The 21,490-nt window shown below is 32.3% G+C and overlaps 1 protein-coding gene across 1 annotated transcript in view; it reads left to right on the top strand.

Moving 5' to 3' along the window:
* LOC134696656 (probable N-acetyltransferase 16) overlaps positions 1-16,712 on the top strand; it is a 31,920-nt gene extending 15,208 nt beyond the window's left edge. The window contains exons 2-4 of the mRNA XM_063558571.1: positions 11,809-12,009; positions 13,736-13,957; positions 15,822-16,712. Of these exons, the coding sequence (XP_063414641.1) occupies positions 11,833-12,009; positions 13,736-13,957; positions 15,822-16,382 (960 nt within the window). The 5' untranslated portion in view covers positions 11,809-11,832 and the 3' untranslated portion in view covers positions 16,383-16,712. The remainder of the gene's footprint in view (positions 1-11,808; positions 12,010-13,735; positions 13,958-15,821) is intronic.
* Positions 16,713-21,490: the final 4,778 nt, after the last annotated feature.

Here is a 21,490-nt window from a genome sequence, read left to right on the forward strand (position 1 = left end):
CATAATACATATATTTATTTGGGTACTTAAATTTTATTTTGAAATTATTGAACTTGAATCCCAACGGAAGACATACATGTGTAGTCGTCTTGACTTCTCGCGTTCAGCAGGTAATCCCTTATATGCTGCCAGCATGTATTGGATCTCATTCTTTCCAACGCTCTTCAAATATGTACAAGTCTTGATTTAGCAAATATGTATGGGGTATTTTTTTAGCAAATATGTATGGGGTATAATTGCTCTGACAAATGCCTTTACAAATATGTATGGGGTATTGATCTGACAAATGCCCTTACGAATATGTATGGGTCCTTAATTTACAAATATGTATGGGGTCTTGCTCTGACAAACAGGTACATGTATGAGGCCTTGCTATATGAAAATTAGGAGTCTTGTTCTGATAAAAAAAAAATGTATGGAGGCTTGTTCTGAAAATCGGGTGTCTTCCTCTTACGAACAAATATGGATTCATGCTCTGACAAACAATAAACATCACAACATAAGAACAAACTAAAAATCAGTTGGAAATGGCTGAGCTCAACAGATTGGTACAAAGCATGCTTGGTTGTCAGAACAAGACATCATTAGAAACATGTTTGTCAGAAGCGTCCCGAAGCGCCATATGTATGTGAAAAGACCTACTGTTAATTGAATCATTTTTATGAGTATCAATTTTCTTGAATCAGGGAAAAAATTGCGTTTTCGTGGTTATTTGATTTTATGGTTTTCCATCATTACACATACAGTCTAATAAGTATAGACAATATTTGCTTTTCGTTGAATATAAAATTTTGTGAATTCTTGAATTGAATTGGTATTCCACAGTATGTATTAGATGCAAAAGCTTCTAATTTATTCTAACATTTTAATTGTCATAGCCCATGCCATACAAACAGGTATTAACATTTCAAATATACTAACTTGGCCTTGCTTACCCTATTCTAATCAGTCAGAAGTTCTATTTCTTTTGTTTAATTTCAACTGGATACCATCCTGTTATAAGTATAAAGTAAATTGAATGCTTAATACTATTTTTCACAGTTTATACCCTTAAAATTCGTATTATTTGCCTTTCAACCATAACAGACATATATCACGGGTGTCATTCGGTTTATCGAGAGAAATGATCGTGAAAGAATATCTAACGGCGGTCAAGTATTGAAAGACGATCGTGAAAGTTCTGGTAACGGATCGTGAAAGACATTTTATCGAGAAGACATATGAAAGTTAAGTAAATATTCTTATTTAATAAATTACACAGACACATTTACGACAAAATGAAACTGTTTATCAAAATGGTTCAACATTATGATCAGTATGTCAGAATATCCAGTTTCAAAAGTACATAGTTATTACAAAACGACAAAATGCAGATTGCTTCTCGACATTTCATTGACATAAAAAATGTAAATAAACACAATTTTTTCACAAATTCGACTAGATGATCAACGTTTATCAGAAGAAGGGCATTATATTTGAATTAATTAAACGATTTTCATAGTTGTTTTGTATAAATATAATCTGAAACTTAGTAAATAAAGAACTATCTACACAAAATTGATTTTTGGAGCATGAAAGATCACGTACCGCATTTATGAAGATCGTGAAAAGGATCGTGAAAGATCTGATGCTACGAAGACGTTCGCATTATCTTTCAATTATATGATAATTGATATTTGTTATTGATATTGAAAAAGGCTAGATAGGTCAACATCCTCAATAGGTTTAAGCCAAACAAATAAAATGTCGTAGAGCATAGAGGATCCAAAATTCCAAAGAGTTGTACCAAATACGAATATGGTAATCCTTAGTTTTTCGAAAAATTCAAAGTTTTGTAAACAAGAAATGTGTATCAAATGACCACATTATTGATATTCATGTCAACATCGAAGTGCTGAATACTGGGCTGATGATACCCTCGGGGACGAAACGTCCTTCAGCAATGGAATCGACCCAGTGGTGTAAATAGTTATCAAAGGTACTAGGATTATAATTTAGTACGCCAGAAGCGCAAATACATAAAAATTATTTTTGGGCATTTGTGAACATGTTGTTTGCAAAATAGTTGGATGATTGAAGGATCAAGTTTTTTTATTGTCATGTGAAGTACTCACTTATCATGAGTCATAGGATACCCATATTTTGTATATTGGATCCTATACTAAATGTCCGGCAGACAGGATTCACCTGACCCTGAATTAGCCTTATTTCATGAATGAAGATTCATTTTAGTGGTCAAGTCCGTATCGAGGATTCGTTAAGCTTTAGGATAACTGTCTGTTGTTCTGATTGTAAGGTGTATATTTTCGACGTGTGCAAGGTTTTAACCAACATTGAACTTATTATCATGCATCATTCGGCAATGTTTGTTTTATGTTGTTTTGCCTTTTGAAAATATACATTTTGTACCTGTATGCTATAGCGACAAGGTGTTTCGTGTATGGTGTACATGTCTGTCTGCATTTTATATGACCATGATGACTTCAATTGTGTTTGATTTATTTTAAATGATAGTAAGATGTCTATGGCTGGCTATCGGTCAGGGTTCATATACTTTTGACCTTATGTTCCGAATTAATTGGCCCAGCATAACTTTTACAATTGTCAGTTTCTATGGCACTGTAAGGATCGGAACACATTTATTTGGTGTACGTGAAATTTGTAGAGATCTGTATGGCATGGTTCATCTGACCATGACCTTTTTTATGAAACATTGACAATCTTAAGCGCATTTGACACTTCTAGTAAAACCCTTGATATTTTAGACGTTCAACAAATATACTATCATAAATAAAGCAAACAGGACATGACAACATTTGCGCTTTGGTATTCTATAGTATTTCCTATATAGTTAAATTAATCCTTATCTGTGTTATTTATAAAGAACTTAAAAAGTGCTGTTGCACGAAATGTTGGTTATCGTTTAATCCAAAATTACAAATGAAATAGGCTTTTTTTTGCTATGATTTTTTGTTTGATGGATAACAAAACATTTGGTTTAAACGTTGCAGATCCATATTATTTGCTAACTAGTGTCGTTCTGCCTGAAGTGCACTAGACCGATTAACAGAGCTGAATCTTTCACACTTATTTAGACACGTTATTAGTTTAGTTTCTTTAGCTCACCTGGCTCAAAGGGCGTCACTTGGCGTCCGTCGTCGTCGTCGTCCGTCGTCGTCCGTCGTCGTTAATTTTCACAAAAATCTTCTCCTCTGAAACTACTGGGCCAAATTAAACCAAACTTGGCCATAATCAACATTGTGGTATCTAGTATAAAAAATGTGTGACGTGACCTGGCCAACCAACCAAGATTATCACTAGGGTATCTAGTTTAAAAAAAATGTGTGGTGTGACCCGGCCAACCAACCAAGATGGCCGCCATGGCTAAAAATAGAACATAGGGGTAAAATGCAGTTTTTGGCTTAAAACTCAAAAACCAAAGCATTTCGAGCAAATCTGACATTGGGGCTAAAATTGTTTATCAGGTCAAGAACTATCTGCCCTGAAATTTTCAGATGAATCCGACAACCAGTTGTTGTGTCACGGAACAGAAGTTCCTTCATAATATAATTTCCAGATGGAACAAATATTCTGGAATATTAATTCCACGGGAATAAATATTACAGTAGATGATTCTAACGGAATAAATATACTAGTCAACAAAAGAGACACAAGACTTTTTTTTCAAATTCAGGATACAGTTTTCCGTTCATTGGACCAATATTGAAGGTAGTTATACTTAATCATCATGGAAAGATAAATCCGTTTAAAAAAAAAAAATTGTTTTTTGCATTTTCTTATTTTTTTACAAAATTGACAAAAAACGACAATTTTAAAAACAGAAGTTCCAACTCATGATGCCAACATCTCATTTGAAGGTAAAGACAGTGTTTGCCATCAATTTGTTTTTAAAAATCAAACAGTTTCTTCGTTTATTTGTTAAGCAAAGTTCGGCTCCACGAGAAATCGTTAAAATGTATACAGTATCAACTGATTTACCATAGACAGTATGTGTAAAGTGATATTCAAAAAGTGGTAACAAGCTTAAAACTAATCCGAAAGGTGCCAAATTTACTGTGTGTTGTTTTCAAATCTAAACTATTATAGATTTAAGACGAAAATAAAAAAAAAAAATTTGCATTTTTGAGATTTCAAAAAACACTTTTTTTCCCCAAAAAATTGAAAGAACAATCTATCAACCCATTAGTTACAACATGAACATAACTTGTAAAAGCATATTGAATATTTTTTAACTAATTTGAAATTTTTTCAGTACTTAGAAAATTTTATGTCGATTTTTTATTCAACTTTCCGCAAAACTAATTTGCACCCTATGATCATTTACACGGAATTAAGATACTTTGACAAGTTTTGATTTTCATTATCACATGTGCATGCATTGCAAATGCAAGCTTTTTAAAATAGTGTATCTCATTTTGTTTTATAATTAATACTTTTTGATCAATTTTATTTCAAAGTCGTGTATCGTTTCTTTTGTTGACTAGTATAGTATAGAATATTTGTTCCGTCAGGTACAGGTATTATGGCATTGTTTATAACAAAGTTTCTACTGGAACTTTGGTTAGGTGGAACAAATATACTCAAACAGTTGGGTTGCTGCCCATGAATTGGTAATTTTAGGGAAATTTTGCTGTTTTCGGTTATTATTTTGAATATTATTATAGATGGAGATAAACTGTAAACAGCAAAATGGTCAGTTGACTCCTTTAGGAGTTATTGCCATTTATAGTCAATTTTAACCATTTTTCATAAATTAATCTAATTAATCTTTTACAAAAATCTTCTCCTATGAAACTAATGGACCAAATTAATCCAAACTTGGCCACAATCATCTTTTGGGTATCAATTTTTGAAAATGTGTGGCGTGACCCGGCCAACCAACCAAGATGGCTACCACGGCTAAAAGTAGAACATAGGGATAAAATGTAGTTTTTGGCTTATAACTCAAAAACCAAAGCATAAATTATAGAGCAAATCTGACAGGTGTAAACTTGTTTATCAGGTGAAGATCTATCTGCCTTGAAATTTTCAGATGGATCGACAACCTGTTGTTAGGTTAGTGCCCCTGAATTGGTTATTGTAAGGAAATTTTGTCGTTTTTTGTTATTATCTTGAATATCATTATAGATAGAAATAAACTGTAAACAGCAATAATGTACATCAAAGTAAAACCTAAAAATAAGTCAACATGACCAAAATGGTCAATTGGCCCCCTGAGGAGTTATTGTCCTTTATATTCAATATAACAATTTTCATAAAATTTGTAAATTTTAACTAACATTTTCCACTGAAACTACTGAGCCAAGTTCATTATAGATAGAGATAACTGTAAGCCGCAAGAATATTCAATAAAGAAAGATGTATAAACACATCACCATCACCAATACACAATTTTGTCATGAATCCGTCTGCGTCCTTTGTTTAATGTTCATATAAACCAAGGTGAGCGACACAGGCTCTTTATATCCTATTAGACTAGTTTAACTTTCGAGGTAAAGTGTTGAAAAGAAAAAAAGATTATAGCTTTAATGTTCATCCTTATCAAAATAATTACAGGCTTCAACCACTTGCAGATTTATCAAATGGTAAAGGAAATCCTGATTTCTGATTACTAGTATTAAGTCTGGTCACGCATTTTCTTTCACGATTGAAATAATACGTTGCCTGATCTTTCACGATCAAGTTTGATGGAAATTCAACAAATTCAAGGTTTTCATAAACAAATTAACGCTTTTAATGGAAGAACATACTTTAATTTTACTGTACTATCAGATACACCAAAAATTAAATTTCAAATATATCATGATATTCTGAAATATGACCATTATAGGTACAAAAGGCGTGTTATGTGTATTTAATTGCATGGACACACATCATTGCGCCTTTGTGTTTTTTTCAAAAAGTACTTCATATTTTCTTTATTTTCTTTCACAGTTATGTTGAGGGTGTTCTATCAGTTTGACAGACATATTTTTTTGTTCGGATTTGGTCCGCGTTTTGAAAATTAAGCGATTTTTTCAAAGATTATGAACTAGAATTTACACGATCCGTTACCAGAACTTTCACGATCGTCTCTCAATACTTGACCACCGTTGGATATTCTTTCACGATCATTTCTCTCGATAAACCGAATGACACCCGTGTATATATACAGAAAACATGTGCTTAATATAAATACAAACAAGTGTTGATAGTAAACAACCACTGGATCGTTACATTGATTATCATGTGACCAATAACTTAAATATATATCTGTATTCACTGACATGGATTCAAGATTCACCTGTGTGTATTTTTAAGACGGTAAAGTACAAAACAATTTTAATTCACTTTTAATAACATCACTGAAATACCATAATGGCACATCATCACTTGAAACAATGCCAGTCACCTAATCGCATAAAACTTGAGTTTATGTGTGTATTAGTTTTCCACAACTTCATCGTAGTTTTGCAATACTATATATAAACATTTTATATACGAAACGTTGTTCAAAACTGGTTTGAACCCATCCTATATTTTAAGTGTCAGTCTTCAGAACACTCAGGCAATTTAGAAGAATTTCACAACATGGCAGTAAATGCGCGAAGAAAACCAACGACCCCACCTTCCTATTTTGAAGGATAGTGATATGAGAAACCTATAGTTAGAATGACATCAAATTACGGAGTTTCTATTGCACCTTAGCCAAATCAAAACTTGAAATACCAGAACAGGAAACGATTTTTTAATCGTGCACCATTATACATTTTGAACATGAATTAAAGGGGCATTGGTTCCCAATTTCATGTTCACAGATTTGACTCAAATTATAATATTTGATTTATAACCGTCCCCCCTTTTCATAAAATACTAAAACATATATTTGTTGATCGAAATAGTCAACTAAATGATTTATTTGTTTCACTTGCAACATTGACATTCTTTTTCTTTTGAATAACTGAACACGCACAATTCATGCGTAAACCATTTATAACTTAAAAAGTTAAATTGAAGTTCATATTAAAACAGATTCAATCAGGTCGAATTATTCACTTGAGATCAAATATTTCATCATCGATGTTTCTTAACTTAATATTTTAACAGAAATGAACGATAATTTCTGCTTAAAGCGAAATATTATTCACTCTCATTTATGAGTGAACAAAAACAAATATTTTACATTTTTTTATATATCTCGTAGCTAGTACATCTTTAACAAGTTCAATGCACACTTCAGTGGGGTTTTGTTTGTCAAGTTTTTACAACTGCCTGATTCAAAAATAGATTGACATTTGCGTAGGATATATAAAGTAAGTATTATTCGATAAATGCAGCATTGTAACAGTATCACGGTAGGTATAGTGTCCGGCTAGGATCGTGGTTTTTCGAGTGATTTGGTCGGTCCTTTTCGAGTGTGACCACTTTTTTTTCGAGTGAATATGATCAAAAATGTAAATAAACAGACTTCTTTTCTAACAAGACGTGATATAGAAGCTTGAGTTTATAAGGTTATATACATGATATGTTAGTATTTGAGATATAAAGAAAGTATCATTCTGACATTGCTTTTCGTTTAAAAAATTAAGTTTAGCCTTAAAATGCTTCATTCTAAAATACAGAATAAAGCCATTTTCTTACACATATCAATGCAAATGTCGACGGAAATGCATACGTTTGTACATGGAATCTCCTTAGATATACAGACACTTTACAAAAACTATTGTTATTGCATTGAAACCGACTTTTTGAGACTAACTTCAATTTTTCATGTCCATGTTTTTACGAGAGCGGTCCGGGCTTTTTCGAGTGTCCTTTTTATCGAGTGATTATACACATTTCTTATAGCTACAAATGTAATGTGTTTACGTTTAAAAACTATAAAATAAAGGCTAAATTTTATTACTTTCAAGGCACATGGTTTAACAATACTTGAATTTTATCATGAAACAAGTATCGCTCATTTGTATCTATTCTTTTTCTCTCATCTTATAAATTGTATGTACATTATATATCCGTGATTTCAACAATCTAATGTGAGAGTGTTTCGGACCATATATTAAGTATTTGGATCTCATGAGATAACTATTAATGAACAGTTAGATGTCGACTTGGAAGGTAACTTCCAAAAATGTCTTAATGAACTGTTTAACAAGTTAGAGTTCAACTGTTTAACTAACTGACAAAAAAAAGTTGATATGATAAAGAGTCTAATAATTGATACTAGAGACGGACAGAAAACAGATACACCCAGATTAAGACAATTTATTGAAAGACTCAACTTGTAACTTGTGCTGTTTTTGGGTAGCCTTTGAACTATACAATTAACACATTTCATGTAACCGTCATTGTCATAGATAGGTTTATTGTTTTGTTGAATCGTTTCTAATGTATTCCTATATGGTCCCAAATTGGATTTCCCCTTGGGCAATATTTTTTTCGCCACTTTTACGCCAAAACAATATATTTTTTGCCAATTTATTACTTGTTTCGCCAAGTAAAATAAATATATCTTTCGTTTAAAATGTTCCTTTTTTTCTACCCCATCCAGCCCTAAACCGTTAGTTTTCCCGTTTGAATGGTTTATAACTAGTCCTTTTGGGGGCCCTTTATAGCTTGTTGTTCGGTTTGAGCCAAGACCCCGTGTTGAAGGCCGTACTTTGACCTATAATTAATTATTTTTATCAATTGCTATTTGGATGGAGAGTTGTCTCATTGGCACTCATACAACATCTTCCTATATCTTTCATATGGTCCGACCATACGCGTACAGTTTTACCATATGAGTATACGCATATGGTCGTGACCATACGCGTATGGTCATACTACTAATGGTCCGGAACATAAGCATAGACAATTCGAATTGAGACGTACATACATATATTGACTTACATCTAAAAATTGACAATGAGGGTCGGTTGAAGACAAAACTTTACGACAAAAGAGATGATTTCAGCTTTCCAATTGTGAACTTTCCATTTCTAAGTAGCAACATTCCAGCAGCACCTGCATACGGGGTATATATCTCCCAATTGATACGATATTCCCGTGCTTGCATTTTCTATCATGACTTTCTTGATAGAGGGTTACTGCTCACAAGGAAGCTATTAAACCAAGAGTTCCAAATGGTGAAGTTGAAATCATCCCTTCGTAAATTTTACGGACGCCATCACGAGTTGGTTGACAGTTATGGAATAAACGATTCAAAAATGATATCGGATGTGTTCCTTATGTCGTAACTACAATCCCCTTCACTTTCATGAATTTGACCTACCGAATTAGACTATTTACCGGATTTGTAATCACATAAGCAACACGACGGGTGCCGCATGTGGAGCAGGATCTGCTTACCCTTCCGGAGCACCTGCATGAGATCACCCCTAATTTTTGGTGGGGTTCGTGTTGTTTATTCTTTAGTTTTCTATGTTGTGTCATGTGTACTATTTTCTGTTTGTCTTTTTCATTTTTAGCCATGGCGTTGTCAGTTTGTTTTAGATTTACGAGTTTGACTGTCCCTTTGGTATCTTTCGTCCCTCTTTTCTTTTGTATAAGATGAGATGTATGTTTGTTCATCTAAGATATTTCATTATCTAAATTTCTTGTATCTTATATTATTTATTTTATTGTTTAAGAAATGGAAACCAAAAATGTCTAAATGCTACAATTCTGAGGAGGAGTCTGATTATGCAAATATAATAATTGGTCATACAGCAACTAAACACCATGATAACTTTTTTCAATAAAAGAAAAGTGTATAAAAAGAGGAAAAAATAAATATTAATCAAGACATTACAATGTTGTTCATGGTATCGTTCGAAACAGATATCTTTTTTAAAGATAGTTCTTGTTATACATGTAGTTCGTTCTTATGGAACCTGATGATTCTTAGGAATCTGATGCACAATAGTTGATGTTTGTTTATGTAATGTGTACGTCATTCTCGTTTCTCGTTTTTTTATATAATAGATTAGACCGTTGGTTTTCCCGTTTGAATGGTTTTACAACAGTAATTTTGGGGCCCTTATTGCTTGTTGTTCGATGTGAGCCAAGGCTCCGTGTTGAAGGCCGTGCATTGTTTTAAATTGTTATTTGGATGGAGAGTTGTCTCATTGCCACTCACACCACATCTTCCTATATCTATTATGTTGTACTGTTATACCACTGTCCCAGATAAGGGGAGGGTTGGGATCCCGCTAACATGTGTAATCCCGCCACATTATTTATGTATGTGTCTGTCCCAAGTCAGGAGCCTGTGATTCAGTGTTTGTCGTTTGTTATGTGTTACATAATTGTTTTTCGTTCATTTTTTTTATATAAATAAGGCTGTTAGATTTCTCGTTTGAATTGTTTAACATTGTCATATCGGGGCCTTTTATAACTGACTATGCGGTATGGGTTTGAAGGCCGTACGGTGACCTATAGTTGATAATATCTGTGTCATTTTGGTCTCTTGTGGACATTTGTCTCATTCTCATTGTGTTCAATGGCAATAAAAATGGGGTGGAATTTTTGTGTGTGATTTTTATGTTTTTGCTTCGCATCACGGTGCGGAGCTATTTTTTTTCAGTCGAAATACACACCATCTTGAATATATTACTTATCACTTATAGGTTCTGATTGGTTGCATTATAATGAGGCTGAGATACAGCAACAGCTATCGGCTTAAATGAGATAAAGAATTACAGATTTTTTTCGTCCAGGATAAGACATCAAAAGCCGAAAAAATAACTATATGTATTTCATTTCCGATCAACTGACTCTGTCATTATTTCATGTCCGTTTTATTATGCATACATTTCACAGATAAATTCAATATTGAAATATCAATTATTAATACATGTTTATTGCTTTGTTACTCTGCAAATTGCACGATTTGCTATGCTAAACAATGTGCCTATACAATGTTTACAAAAGTGCATTATCTATATGTTAACTCGTAAGAACCATGGTAAAACTTCTGACAATATAGGCACACCTCCAGAAAGGCACACCTCAAGAGTCGTTTCTTAATTTATAATTGTTTTAATTTTCAACAAGAAATGTTTTTTTTTTTTTAAAGCATGGGTGTATAACGCATTCTCCTAAAGTACATCCATTTTATACCAATCAATATCTAAAAATACCACTTTTCCAATACTGATTAAATAAACCCTCTTCTTTAATAACCACCTGCACACATATAACCTTAAATCAGTGTAGAGCAAAGTAGTCCTACAATAGCTTTTTAATGAACACTGGAAAGTAGTTATAAAACGCTCGCCAAACGGAATACTTGCATTAAATTGAAAAAAAGATTCATTTTGATATGTTTTTGATGACTTATTGGTAGTATATGACATTGTCCTTCACTTAATTGAAGTTATAAACTAGAAAAAAAGTCATTTTTTAAAGTCTAGAATACCTTCGAATTTTCTGTATAAAAACCGGACCATTTATCAAAAAACCCGGACGCTTTCATATTTGCTCTCGAAAAAAACCCGGACAATAACAAACACTATTTTGTTTTATTAAAGACAAGAAAACTGAGCTTCTTTGTTGATCAAAACATATCTATATATAGTATTCAATATCAGATGGGTAGTAGTGTTAAACACTGTTATTATTACGAAATATTCGTTATTTGAACTTATCGCATGATTTATTACTCGAACAAAATGGACCAAATCACTCGAAAAAACACGATCCTAGCCAGACACTCTACCTACCGTGAGTTCCGCTTGTACTTCAGTTAATACACATATCAAATCTAGATCATATAATATGCTACATTCTATCCCTAATCTTTTGTGTAATATTACTTTTTTGCAGATTTCATTGTCATCAAATGTTGAGATGAGTACTCGAAGTATAAAGATTGTCCGTGTAACAAAGGATGATTATGATCAAGTATGCGCTATAACTCCACCGGGTCAAATCTACGGGGGAACTGACTATCTTCCGGATTACTTTCACATGTTACTTGATATGCCTAATGTTGAAGCGTATGCAGCTGTTGTTGATGGTAAATTTGTGAGTAATTTGTTTATATACACTGGTAGTAACGCGAAGTTAGAACTAGAGGCTCTCAAGAGCCTGTGTCGCTCACCTTGGTCTATGTGCATATTAAACAATGGACACAGATAAATTCATGACAAAATTGAATTTTGGAGATAGTGATGTGTTTGTACATCTTACTTTACTGAACATTCTTGCTGCTTACAATTATTTCTATCTATATTGAACTTGGCCTTAAAGTTTTAGTCGAAAATGTTAGTTAAAATTTACAAATTTTATGAAAATTGTAAAAGATTGACTATAAAGGACAATACCTCCTTATGGGGTCAATTGACCATTTTGGTCATGTTGACTTATTTTTAGGTCTTACTTTGCTGTACATTGTTGCTGTTTACAGTTTATCTCTATCTATAATAATATTCAAGATAATAACAAAAAACAGCAAAATTTCCTTAAAATGACTTATTCAGGGGCAGCAACCTAACAGCGGGTTGTCCGATCCATCTGAAAATTTTATGGCAGACAGATCTTGACCTGATTAACAATTTTACTCCCGTCAGATTTGCTCTAAATGCTTTGGTTCATTCTACACTGGTAGTCATAATATATCTCCAGCGACAGCTTTCTTCATCAAACCAAAAAAAATGAATCTGTCTTCCATATACACAATGATATAAATAAGTTCAGTGAATGGAGTCATTAAGTTGCGATAATTTACACCGATCACTGAAAGATATCGCTAAAATGTTCAATACACAAGATGCAAGTTTAAAACGCCTTATAATTGAATAATTATTGACTGATATCAAACCGATGTCTAGCCATTGTCATTATATAATATAACAAATGGATGTGTCCTAATGGAGGTAACTTTTACTTAATATGTTAATCAATGGAGACTGGTGAAAATTGTGACTGATAAATGTTTAACAATTTAATTAAAATATAATATCCTTTTATTCTGACTGTGTGTGATCTGTTTCCTAATAGACTATTTTCATATCACCGACTTTTGACACCGGATTATACAATATGTAGACATATTACCTTTTCTGTGGTTGGACACATGGTACCAAGTCAAGACGTAAGAGAAGTAAAATCGTGAGAGAAGTAAAATCAAGCTTTCAATCGGTACGATTTTAGAAGTTAATTCACTGTACAGTACATTTTCTTTACACAACGAAGTCATCAGGGCGAAAAACAATTTTTTTTTCCTGATAAGTCGAAAACAATTTTTTTCTTTCAATTAATTTTAACATTACATATATGGCAGCTGAGGGTGAAACAAACAATTTTTTTTTCTCAGGGTCAAAAACAAATTATTTTGTTCTCCAAAAACTGGAAACAAACTTTTTTTTCAAAAGTAATCCATAGCCCCCCCCCCCCCCCCCCCCCCCCCACCCCACCCCGACGAAAATCAAATGGTTGCTGCCTTACATGACTTGGTACCAGGATGTCAAACCTGTCGAAAAAATGTATAATCAGGAGTCAAAAGTTGGTTATAGGTGTAAGACCACCAATTGAAAATCCCTATCTGTTCAACTAAATTTTGCAATTTTCACAGCTTTCTTTATATTTTTACATCATTAAAAAGAGGTATATCCTAAATCATACATGTATAACATTTCTACATGCCTATTTCCACCCTACCCTTTAAGTATTTTAAGGAAAATATAAAAGGTACTACCAAAATAACCCTTGTTTTTTTGGAAATCTCAAACTTGTTATTTTCTATTTTTAGGCTAGTTTTGTCTTGAGTTTTGTAGTTGATAATGGGAGAACAGTAGTACCTAGAGCAGGAAGGACAAACAAAGAGTATGCGGGAATGGGATTACTACATATGTTGTTGAGAAATACAATAAAAAACAGTAAATATGATAAAATAGCAGTAACTGCTGGAGGACATGTTAAAGCAATATTCGATCAAATTAGGGACGGAAGAAGAGAAAAAATTCTTATGATGGTAAGAAAAAACAAATTTTTACATATAGATTCTACCACTGCATCGAGTGTAATACGATATTTATCCACTCGAGACAGTTAAATTTTCAAATTTAAAACGCGAGATTTGCCCGAGCGTTTTAATTATTTAAAATTTAACTGTCGAGAAAGGATAAATATCGTATTGCATGATATTTGGTGGTGGAATCTGTTTCTCTAATGATTTTCTAACAGTATGCAGACAAACGTATCCCTTCTTTTCGAATGATCTTCAAAAAGATGTGTTCTTTCTATGTGACGTCACCTTTTTTTCATGCCGTCACAATTGAAAATTCAGAGGAAAGCAAGAAAATTCGACGTCATAATCGGATTTTAACCAATGAAGTACTGAGATCAATCGAATTACACGATGATTAAAAAAAATATGCAATGGGTGCAGAAAGGGATAACTTGACGAAGAATTAGAGAAATTATATTGATTACTTGATATATTTGCCATACGGTGGCTTTTTAAAGAAAATGACTTTCTGAGCACATATAATTTATTTTCGCGTGTTATTTGGCCAACAGAGTTAATGCTATCTCTGCACTAACTAAAGACCTGTAATTTGTACAACTATATCAGAGGGAAAACCTGGTTTATTGTTATTAATAAGATTAAGTCAGAAATGCGTTGATTTTAACCAGTCTCTTTGAAAAAATTCATTACATCCACAATTAAAATTGTTAAGACGCTTGAATAAGTTTTTGAAAATGGATGACACAATTATCAAAACTAAAAAAAAAAGTTTTAGTGTGGCATAAGAAAGGAAGAAATTAATATTCTGCTCAACAAAATGTAGGAAATGAGTCAATGAAATTGCCTTTATTTCACTTTCACTTTCAATATTGATATTCTTTTTGATTTTCCTTTTAATCACTGAACACGGCACAACATTGTGAAACGAATTTTAGTTATTAGGTTTAATTAAAGGTCACATGAATAAGACTTAAACGAGGTCGAATTATTCACTTGCAAGTGCATTATCAATTAGCGATGTGTCAATGCATATTTTGACAAAAGTGTACCAAAATGGCTGCTAAATCCGAATGCGTATTTTATTATTTCAGTTTTATTCATGATTGAACCAATCTAAATCATATTTATATATTTTTTCTTTAGATATTGTAGCTTATGCTCAATTATTTTGTTTCTTTCTATTATATAATACTTTTGCACGTGCTTGTCTATTTATTTATACTTGTGTTTATAACAGACACATGACCATCCGTAGTTTTCGTAATTATCTCTTCGATTAATTAGATAGCTTCTAGTCCTAAGAAATTGATGCAATGCTAATTCTTTATTACGATTTCATGTATTGTTACCTATGGAAGTCTTATTATTCTGAAAGTTAATTTAATAAATCGAATTAAAGATTCTGAGTCAATTCAGTCGCAATTAATTCTTATTTAGAGGCTATGATGCACCTTCATATGGACTCCGGAAGTATTCCGTTTGAACATTGATGCGAAAAATGGTAAATGAATAAACTCATCATAGGTACCAGGAGTTGGGTTTTTTAATTGTGAACAGAATAACATATTTTATACATAATTGTCAAAAGTTATCAAAAGTACCAGGATTATAATTTAGTACGCCAGACGCGCGTTTCGTCTACATAAGATTTATCAGTGACGTTCATATCAAAATATTTATTAAGCCAAACAAGTACAAAATCAAGCGTTGAATCTTGGACTTTCCAATGTTACGTCTCTTTTTGAGACAATTGCCAAATGCAAGTGCTGCATTCTGAATTTTTTAAATGTAAATTATTGTGCTACTTCTCTCTTTTTGTAACAGGTAATATATTGTACTGACCGGAAAAACTTTACTCTTTTTATAGGAATTCAGATATTTTATTACCTCAGTAGATCACCTGAAAAGTATACTTAACACAAATGGAAATATGACACCTACTTCCGCTAAACCAATAGATGAATCCGAACTTGCCGATATACTGACTAATCAACAAGTGTGTTGTCATCTCTTCCCAGAAGGCCGTTGCATTGTTGACTGTGTTCCGTATCGACTGATTAAATCGAACGCTTCTCTCATCAAAACAATACGAACAACAGCTATCGGTTCTAATTTGAAAAGTGGTACCAGAATTCTAACATTTGCCAACTATGCCAGTACGTCAATAGGAATGGTATGCAATATAGAGGTTTATGGATGTATTGGAGAAACTTTAACTGAACATTTATTTTTACATCTGCGGGAAATAGTTTCTAAAGCAATTTCTGGAAAGGTCATAATTCGTTGTTTTTTTCGAGATGAAACTAATTTGAATTTCATTACTAATTTGATGAACCGTTTTGGACTAGACAGAACAGAAATGTATGGAACAACGTTATTGTGCACTGAAGGGACACCTGAAATTTATTTCCGTGATAGCAAATTGTAAAGGGTTTTTGTTTAAGAAATTTTGAATTTTGATGCCGGTAAAACTGTATTTTACCATAAAGGCATTAGTACGGAAAATTAGCTTAAACACGTTGCATGAACTTATTTATGATGTAACGATTACCAAACAAACTTGTTATGTTGTACGATAGTTTCTGTTTTATTAGGGATCGTGCTGTCGAATATTTAGTTTTGCTGTGTAGAGTTTTGTAGACTTTTCTTTGGTTTGTTCTGGATTTGATGCTATCAATATCTTACAAGACTGTAGATTTATAATTGCTTTATTGACACCTATTTACGTTTACCATTACTTGAAGTTGAATCACTGTTATTAAAGGTAATATTAGTATTCCGCTGTTCAATAGTCATAACTCGATTTAAATGAAACAAATCAGGGTCACAAACAATCACGTGTGAAACACATCCTGTAAAAGAAAAACAACGAAACAAAAGAAACACTAAACTGCTTTAAAAAAAACCACGCCAAAATACATACAAACAGACTAATCGATAAAAACTGCCATATTCCTGAATTGGTACAGATAAGTTTTGATAAAATATGGTGGGTTGAACCTTGTTTTATGACTAGCCAAACATTCACGATTCGTAATGGTGTCCATAAATATTACGGAGCTTCATTTTTAATCTTTCTTCGTCATAACTCTATTGGAGCAGTTGCTTCGTAAGGAGCACATTCTATATATGAAGTCCGTATAGTGTGAACATGCACGCGCCTAACGTATCAACTCAGATACAGCCCGCAACAGAGAAGTGATCGAATTGGTGTTTCTTTACCGTCAAAATTAGCTACGTTATCGACAAACTTAATTGAGTAGTTACCGAACTATTGGTACTTTAACGTTAAAAAGATTGACGATGCTGACAAACTTTCATATGTCGATAATCAAGTTTAATACCGATAATATTGAAAATAATTCTAATAATATGAAACAAAATATGTCCATGCATCATTTCGATTGGACGAAAAATAGTAATTTCTTCAAAAGTCAGAACAGAAAAAACAGTTTTATGGAAGGACGTCTTGATAGTATTATTTCCTTTACAATTTTACCAAAAAATTAAAAGAAATATACTGGTAAACAATTAAAAAGGTGTTTGATAGGAATGAAGTCCTTTATTATGTGTGATGGATTTGAATTCAATCAATAACTTTGAAATGTTTTCTTATATGTATACACAAAAGGGAGGACTGGTATTTGTACTTGTTAGAATATTTCTTCGTCCGTTTCACATGCCAAACTTTTTTCTAGTACAGTTTAAACGGGAAAATTTTGTTGAGATTTTTTTTAATATGACAAAATAACTAGCAACACCATTTCTTGCAATGGCACACACAGAAAATATTTATTTTAGTAAAAATCAGTAAAAATAATTTCTCCAAAATATACCATGGCCAGGACCTGACAGTTTTTAACAGTAAATTGTTCGATAACGTAAATTATACGACTTTTTTATGACTACGTGAACTTGTGCCATTTATTTTTGCTGGTCTTTAGGAAGACAATTTACAATTTATAGTGAACTTATACATAACCTTATACTTCTGTTTGGAAACAAAAATAAATTTCCAATATATAAATATACATGTATGAATATACATGTTTTATATGTCGCGTACATGATTGGATTTTGTAGATATAACTACCGCACAGAAAAAGTATCATGGATTTCGAGGCTTTCATATTCAAGGTTTTGAATTCTACCATTTTTTAAAACCTGTGGTGTTCTCTACAGTTCCTTAAAACATCAATTATTTTTTTGGAAATTGGGTGCCGTCTCCCTGAACATGCTAACACTTAAGTCATAGCTTTTCATTTTCATATTTGTTTCCCTGTTTGTCTCTGTTGTCTTGATTGTTGGAACGATTAGTGGTATCTAACAATATTTACGAAATCTTTCTGATAATTATGAATATTTCTTCTCTGTCAGATATGTATCATTACCAATGATAAACTGAAATGCCGTACATCACATCTTATAGAGGTCTAAATTTCAAATATTCGTCAATAACTTAAGATAGAGTGCAATTTTCAAATGTTAAAGGGTACATTTGTATTTTTTGCTTCGATTTGAAAGAAATTTATTTCAGTTTTTTCTGTGACAAAGTACAAGCATAACCGCACGGTTACCTATAGTTGTTAATGTTTGTGTCATTTGGGTCTTTTTGTGGATAGTTGTCTCCTTTGCAATAATACCACATCTTTTTTATATGTCGGTATCGCAACAATGTATGATTGACATAAATCCAGGGACATAATAAACAGATAGGTATGAAAAAGTAAACGATATGGGGTATTCTGTATCAGACGAAAGAAAACCTATTACAGTGTTGAATCCCATAAATATTCACAGTGCAAGCAGTGTATAATAAGTAATCGGTGATTTCTAAAATTAAATGAACCTGGATAAAGTGATGCAAATAATTCTTTATACTAGTAACAACTTTCAAAGAAACAATGTATAAACTACAGCATGTAGTGCAATTCGTTCTTGTTGTATGTAAACGTAAGCTATATTTGCCTTTTCATGGAAACGAAAGTATAGATTATAGACGATATAAAGAAAAAACACTTCGACCTTAACAATGAAATCATACACGTTGGACATGAAATATTTAGTCGATGAAGAAAATTAAATTATGTCACTTCTGAAATAAGTTTGTCGATAACGTAACTTATTCTAACGGTAAAGAAACGCGAATTCGATCACTTCTCTGTTACGGGCTGTATGTGAACACCACACGATGGGCACAGAGTATGTTACTGCTCCGAAATGAGAAACTTATACTTGGGGAATTAAAATAATCCTGTTTGTCATAAATTTTAGTGTGAAGTCGTCCATCTGTGGATAACATATCATTTATTGTGAAAAAGGTCAAGGTGTGAAACATACCTCTATTATCCTTAAATTCAAACTCACTGAGGTGTATGAGATGCCAAAATTCGCTGAAATACGGGTTATTCAATGATTGGAAATCACCAATATAATATATGAAAGTAAAATGAAAGAATATACATGTAGTAAGGTGCTTTTACTTTTTGTCATTTAGAAGGTTAAAATTGACAAATGTAAGAATTGACCACTGATGTTCATGATGATGATGATGCAGGAATGGACCAAGTGGTTATCTACCAAATCTGGTAAAGCCTCATCATCATATTTGCTTAGTTCGCAATAAATATATTCATGTAGAAAGCAGAAAATATTTTCGAAATTACGAATTGTATAATGAATGTGTGTAAATTATTGTGAATTAATTATGTGATATATATGTCGTGTACAAGTTGCGTTTTTGTACAGGTTATAACCTGTACAAAAATATTGTATATGTTATAACTTGTATAATGCAAAAATACAAGTTATAACATGAACAAAAGTACCTCATACATGTTATAACCTGTACAAAATATTGCTTAAAAATAACGTGTCTCTTTCTGTAGAGGACAATGATCACATAGTTACAGAAATATATGTTTTATGACTTATGTTGGCAAAATGTGTTTTCATGACTGTAATTGAATGTTTTATGTAGTCCATCATGGCTTAAATAAGTGTGACACTATTTACTAAAAGTTTGCATTTCCTCAATGACAATTACATTAGATACTAGTACATGTAGCTAAATTCTTCCCAAAATTTTAAGAACGATGCCTAATAATATTGGGTAATACTCCTCCCTCTCGTTTTATAGCATGCAAAGACTAAAACAATGTCTTATATGCTTACTCTGTAAAATCAAGAGAGAGCTGAAATAGTTTTCATTGCACCACGTTTCAATATAAATATCTTTGGATCTACTCTTCAACATTTTTGGCTTTCAGCATGACTTATGTAAATTTAAAACTATTTTTTTTTTAAAAACTATAAGATTATTTCATTAGGCGAATGTCATTTTTATGTTTTAAATATATATCCTCTACTTTGAAAGCATGTATTTGTGTCCTTTGGATGTTGTCTGCTCCTTGGGCGGGTTGTTGTCTTTTAAACACATACCCCATTTCCATTCCCAATTTTATTTGTAGACACATCTGTCCTAGCTATCCTCTTATGTCATTTAGTGTCAACTAGAATGAAAGTATTTTACTATTGCCTTCAAAGTGGACACTCACATTTACAATTCATCAAATAAAGATATGTCCATAGATAGTCATAAGAGAATCATAAGACACGTCCTAAGATATACATGTATCTTATGACAAGTCTTAGGAATGCTTCGTAATACCGACCCCTGGACATTAACTGTATCAAAAAAGGACAAAACACACTAACATGAAGGAATAATAAAAAAGTTATGAAAATATTATTGATGTCAATAACATTTGTTGCGATAATAGAAACATATCCCTTATTTTTCGATTTTGTACAAGTTAAAACCATTTTTAAGCAATATTTTGTACAGGTCATAACATGTATGAGGTACTTTTGTACATGTTATAACTTGTATTTGTGCATCATACAAGTTATAACATGTACAATAGTTTTGTACATGTTATAACCTGTACAAAATCGCAACTTGTACAAGACATATACAATATACAGTCTTAAAAGAGGGACGAAAGATACCAAAGGGACAGTCAAACTCATAAATCTAAAACAAACTGACAACGCCATGGCTAAAAATGAAAAAGACAAACAGACAAACAATAGCACACATAGAAAACCAAAGGATAAACAACACGAACCCCACCAAAAACTAGGGGTGATCTCAGGTACTTCGGAAGGGTAAGTAAATGATGTGGATGATAAAACTATAATGAATAAGTTCAATTTGATATTGTTTTATTCAAACCGTCTTTTTTTTAACAATTTTGTTCTTCTTGGGATCTAAAAGTTGAGTTTGAACATGGTCCAAAAATTAAAGAAAGTTATCGATTTTTCATAACATTTAAATGCATCACTGAAAAAATGAAATACAAGAATACAAAAACATAAGGTAATATGACAGCATTTATATCCAAAAACCATTTAGGACTATCTTTAATGTAATGTTTTTTTTCTTTAAAATCTGTTTTAACATTTTTCAGATCTATTTCAGGGTTCAGATTTCTGAATATGTCAGATGACAACTTCGCTGAATATCTACAATAC

Source organism: Mytilus trossulus, chromosome 14, assembly GCF_036588685.1.
Source record: "Mytilus trossulus isolate FHL-02 chromosome 14, PNRI_Mtr1.1.1.hap1, whole genome shotgun sequence".
NCBI lineage: Eukaryota > Metazoa > Mollusca > Bivalvia > Mytilida > Mytilidae > Mytilus > Mytilus trossulus.